Source organism: Ostrea edulis, chromosome 2 (genome assembly GCF_947568905.1).
Source record: "Ostrea edulis chromosome 2, xbOstEdul1.1, whole genome shotgun sequence".
NCBI lineage: Eukaryota > Metazoa > Mollusca > Bivalvia > Ostreida > Ostreidae > Ostrea > Ostrea edulis.
This window is the reverse complement of record NC_079165.1, coordinates 73,464,582-73,470,135: the sequence shown is the minus strand read 5'-3', so window position 1 is coordinate 73,470,135 and position 5,554 is coordinate 73,464,582. Positions and strand designations below refer to the sequence as shown.

At 34.5% G+C, this 5,554-nt stretch overlaps 1 protein-coding gene across 2 annotated transcripts in view; it reads right to left on the bottom strand.

The window, feature by feature from the left end:
• The window catches only part of LOC125679616 (dipeptidyl peptidase 4-like), a 74,981-nt gene that overhangs the window by 11,167 nt on the left and 58,260 nt on the right, over window positions 1–5,554 (bottom strand). For both annotated transcript variants that reach the window (XM_048918964.2, XM_056157219.1), the window contains exons 21-25: window positions 3,927–3,981; window positions 3,297–3,396; window positions 3,145–3,203; window positions 1,583–1,655; window positions 768–841 (exon numbers count right to left, since the gene is read on the bottom strand). In XM_048918964.2, coding sequence (XP_048774921.2) covers window positions 768–841; window positions 1,583–1,655; window positions 3,145–3,203; window positions 3,297–3,396; window positions 3,927–3,981 — 361 coding nt within the window. The remainder of the gene's footprint in view (window positions 1–767; window positions 842–1,582; window positions 1,656–3,144; window positions 3,204–3,296; window positions 3,397–3,926; window positions 3,982–5,554) is intronic.

The window sequence follows — 5,554 nt, the reverse complement described above, 5'->3', positions numbered from 1 at the left end:
CTGCAGCAAGAGATTTGAAATACTCAATATGATAATATTTAAACTCATATAAGTCAAAGAAATCAGACAGTAATGAAAATAACAAGAGTATCACCAATGGTACAAAATACACTTGTTACACCTTCAGTGCAATATTTGTATCCATGATGAGAAAAAGTCCAGAAAACTATTTGACTTATTTTTAGCCCTAATGTAGGTCATAGTGCACCAATCAAAGTGTGAACTGATTATGTATTTCTATGAAAGGAATTTGGGACAAAATTTCACGGCAATACCTGTATTCATAATGAAAAAAAAATCTGGGAAATTGTTTGACCTACTTTTACCCCGCTTAGCATAAAGTGTATGTGTAACAAGTTTGACAGTCCTAGTCCCAATGGTTCGGTCTGTATACTGCCTACAAGGTTTTCCTACTAAGCTATACTACAACCTTGTCCTTTGACCTTGAAGAACAATAGGCATTCTCCACATAGCATTAGGAGTATGTGCACAAAGTTTGACAGTTCTAGCCCCAATAATTCGGTCTGCATTCTGTCTACAAGATTCAGGACCTTACGGTTCGATCTGTATCCTGCCTACAAAGTTTTTCTGTTAAGTGATACCACAACCTTGACCCTTGACCTTGAAAAACAATAGGCATCTTCCTCTCATCATGGTGATGAAATGTACCATGTTGTAAGATCCTGGACCTGCAATCTCTGATATCATCCAATGTTAAATCTCCTTACCTGTAACCTCAGATATCACCCAATGTTAAATCTCCTTACCTGCAATCTAAAGAAGACATCTTCCTCCACCAGAGCTTTTATGAATTGAGCTGAATTTTGGAAGTGTACATTATCTACAATAAGACATGTTAGTGCTAAATCATATTGTATAGAATATCCACATGTTAGTGCTAAATCATATTGTATAGAATATCCATGTGTTATTGACTGAGGTACGAGCTGATTAGACAGAGATGTAACTGAGCTATGTGTATGCTTAGATTAAACAGAGATTTTTCCCTTCATTTTTCAATTTAAATTATCAAACAAAATGTTCATATGTAATATATCTATATTATTACTACAGTAACTTGATCCGAAGAGTTGGATCACGTCGAGTTGACAGGCGCGGATCATCAGATCACACAAGACTCGAAGCATCGAGTTTGATCTGATGATCTGCGCCTGTCAACGAGACGTGATATAACTCTTCGGATCAAGTTACTGTAGTAATGATAAATTTATTACATACCCTCTAAAGCATTTTAAATCCACATTTATAAGATACTAAATGTAAACCAAATTATCAAAAATACAGACATACAGTGAAATTATATTTTGTGGACGCAGTTTTGTTTGTGACGCGGTCAATATTTTCCACAAAAAACCCGTTGCGTTGATGTACTGTGATGTCATTGTGACGTAATCAGTTTCAGAGGATACTGATACGGAATCAGAAAACCACAGTGTGGTGATACGGAAAACCGGATCACACGCTGTGAAATCCACAGTATCAAAAAATGAAACATTGATGGGTATATAATAAAATGAAATATTTCACTTCTTTTGATTGACATTCATTTTCAAAAACTGACCGTCTCCTGTTCCATGGACCAACATGTACTTGGTGTTCTTAAACTTGTTTGCATACTGTGACACATTGGAGGACTGTAATGAAATATAACATAGAACCCTCAGTACCACATACAGATATACACATGCATCTCAAATGACAATTAAATCTAGCTCGAAACATGATTAATTGATCAGATCATATATATATACTAATACCATTCAAACTCTTTGAGGAGTTTGATTGAATTTGTACATTTTAATAGATTAAATCAGTGATTGATAAGTCAGCAAAATACTAGATCATACCAGAATTAATGTGTGTATCATACTATAGATACTGTCAGAGCATGTATCATGATATGGAATTTATACAGAAATATTCACATCTCCAATGTTTTTGTCTATTTGTAATGAATTTAGCCATTGCATGCCTCCTGAATGCACTGCAGTTACAAACAGTGCATGTATGAATCTTCAGGAATATATCAAGTCTATTTTCTATAAAATTGCTGGGAGCTGACTGACAGAAATGAAAGTAGAATGTAAATATATGAGATTGAAAATACATGGGGGTATGAACTGCAAGCTAACGTGCTTCATGAAGTATGCTGGTGTAAAGTGTCATGTTCATACATTCGTGTATTTTCAAAGATGAAATTTATTTCTGAATGTACATGTACGCAACATTATACAGAATACAGTATGTAACAGGGTCATGTATTATATCCATTGTTTATCATTTAATGTGGTTACATTCTTTTATATCTGATGATTTTAAAGTATAATAAATAAAAATTAATTATGGTATTGTGAACAAAGTGTTTTCAAAATACAAGTGTAGTTAAAGTATTTTGCTAATCTACATATCTAACAGTAACTGATCAGACTTTATTCATTGATCAAACATTAACTTATTGATCAAACAGCAAATCATTGATCAAACATTAATTTATTGATCAAACAGTAATTCATTGATTAAACAGTAATTTATTGATCAAACCATAATACATTGATAAAACTGTATTCAATAATTGTTCAATCACATACAATTCCTGATTAACAATTGATCTGATTCATTGATTATATTTGGTATTACATGTATTGGGGTATTTGAAAATCAGTCTATGTTTGATCTTTATATTTTCAGGTTAAAGCTGCAAGTTGGAATTCAAATACTTGTTCATATTAAGGTAGTACTCTACATCGTCATAATGGCTGACTTCCTTTAAAAACATGGATGTAAAAATCGATATCGGCAATATTTGACTTTTCCTTTTCTATTTAAATACCTAGCCGAGTAGCTCAGTAGGTTAGAATGCCGACTGCTGACCTGTAGGTCGCAGGTTTGAGACCAGCAGGAGTTTTAAATTTTTTTCAGATTACGTACTTCTACTAAAACTGCATTTTTTTTAACAAAATAAAGTAAATTTGAAAATTTTCAACTTCAAAATATTGTTGTACATATATCCTCCACTTTTCATCTACATCAAATTTCTCTGGTGTAGCATACCTCCTTAACTCTAAATAAAATCCAGTTTGCAAATTGAATCAGATGACATATCAAATCTGAAGCACACAGTACCTTGTATCCCATTACATTTTCGTGTGGCATTCCCATGTATCTTTCTGTGTACACAGAGTCTGAAATAATTCAATGGGATGCATAAGACATAAATTTTCAAAAATCAAGCCAAATAAAAAGTGTGCAAGACTTAGGATAGGAGCACTAGTTACCATAGTAGTGCCAGTCGGTGACAGGTGCCACTGATATCCCACACTCAAATAGACCATCTCCTCGACCAATCACAGAGGCCGTTGTATATCCACCGTAAGACTACAAGAAAAGAAGAAGAATTAAATAGGATATAAATATGACTGAATAATGATAAGACTGTTAATCAAGTTTTTCAAGATTACTGCTTTTTATGAAAACGTGTTTCCTCTATCTGTGCTCCGGGACAAAATGGAAAAGATGTGTATCTGAGAAGTCAGGTTGAGTATGATCCCTATTGTGGGCACAAAGTCAGGTTGAGTGTGATCCCTATAGTGTGGGCATAAATTCAGGTTGAGTGTGATCCCTAGTGTGGGCACAAAGTCAGGTAATGACTCCTAGTGTGGGCACAAAGTCAGGTTGAGTGTGATCCCTATTGTGGGCATAAATTCAGGTTGAGTGTGATCCCTAGTGTGGGCACAAAGTCAGGTAATGACTCCTAGTGTGGGCACAAAGTCAGGTTGAGTATGATCCCAAGTGTGGGCACAAAGTTAGAAACTTTGTGATGGACAGACAAACAGGGCAAAAACAGTCCGTTTCACCAAGAAGTGGAGACAGAAATATACTTGTACACATAAACTGACTGTACTTACCCATCCCCAAACAGCTTTCTTGCTGGACTCTACAAAGGGCAGATCATTGAAATGCCTACAATTAACAAATAGAATAAATCAGAGCACTTTACAAACATCTAGCTGAAATTACCAAAAGGGTATGTCAAAAATGATAAATTATGAGTAACTAAACACTATGTCCCTAGCAAATACCCCCCCCCCCCCCCCCCCCCCCCATATTATTATGCTGTTATTGTGCAAATTGTTTACAACCCAAAAAACTAAAATTGAAATATTTCCTTTTTGACATACGACGGCCCTCGTATTATAGTATGACAAAGTAAAATAATCAAAATTTGTATTTTGGTAGCATTATAACAAATCCATGGAGCATTTTGTTAAATCTACCTTTTTTTATTGGTAATTTGGAATATCTGACACAAGAGGTCCACAGTCCTTATCGGTCACCTGAGTATTAGTTAAAAGTATCACTAGTCCCAAAGGCTACAAAATCTAGAAAAAATTGCCTGTTCTGCATATCTAAGCTAAATTCTAAAATTCAGCTAAAGTATCAAACAAGACATGTTCTTAAAACCCTTGAAAATGCCTATATACTGATGAAAGGATTTACATAATACAATATTATGTAACATTAACACAATAAGACTAATTTGGACCCATCCTACATTCAAAACCCCCGGGGTGCAAAATTCACAATTTTGTACATCCTAGATATGCATTTAGTTTTTATACTGTATTGGCAAACTTAAAGAAGTCTTTTAAATGATTGAAGACAATAATCACTATGATAATTTTGGATCCAATCTGGAACCAAATTCATCTCCCCTAGGGTCATGAAATTTAAAAATTTGGTAAAGGACTACCTACTCCTTCTAAATATCTACATGTATTTAGATTCAAATAGCATTAAAGAATATATTATTTAAATGTTTTACACATACATTTGGTATATGCTATATATACCAAATTTGGCCATGCCCTGGAGTTCGAACCTCTATTCCAGCTAGGGTTCATGAAATTGACAATTTTGGTAGAGGCCTTCCTGATCTACATCACTATATATAATTCATTTAGTTTTTCTTAAGAGATTTGCAGTTGTAGAGATGATTTTTGAATATTGGTCAATTTTGGGCAGTTTTTGGCCTGCCCCTAAAGCCCTGGGGGTGCAGGAGTCTTGACGTTTACAATTTATGTCCCTCTTGTCCTGAAGATGCTTCATATTAAATTTGAAAAGACTTAATCACTGACCATTTTGGCCTCACCCTGATACCAAAACCCCATCCCTGGGATCATGAAATTTACAATTTTGGTAAAGGACTATCTGCTCTTATTAAATATTCATTTAGTTTCAATTTAGAATTTATAACATTAAAAAGGATGTTTTAAAATTGTTTTTGCACATAAATACTACTAGTATATAAAAAGTTTGGCTCTATCCTGGAGTCAGAACCTCTACCCCAGGGATCATGAAATTTACAATTTTGGTAGAGGCCTTCCTGCTCTTCATCAAAATGCATTTAGTTTTTCTCACACATGTGTGTGCTTGTGGAGAAAAAGATTTTTGAGAACTGGTCAATTTGGGCAGTTTTTTGCCTGCCCCTAAGGCCCCCAGGGGTGTTGGAGTCCTGAAATTTATAATTTATGTC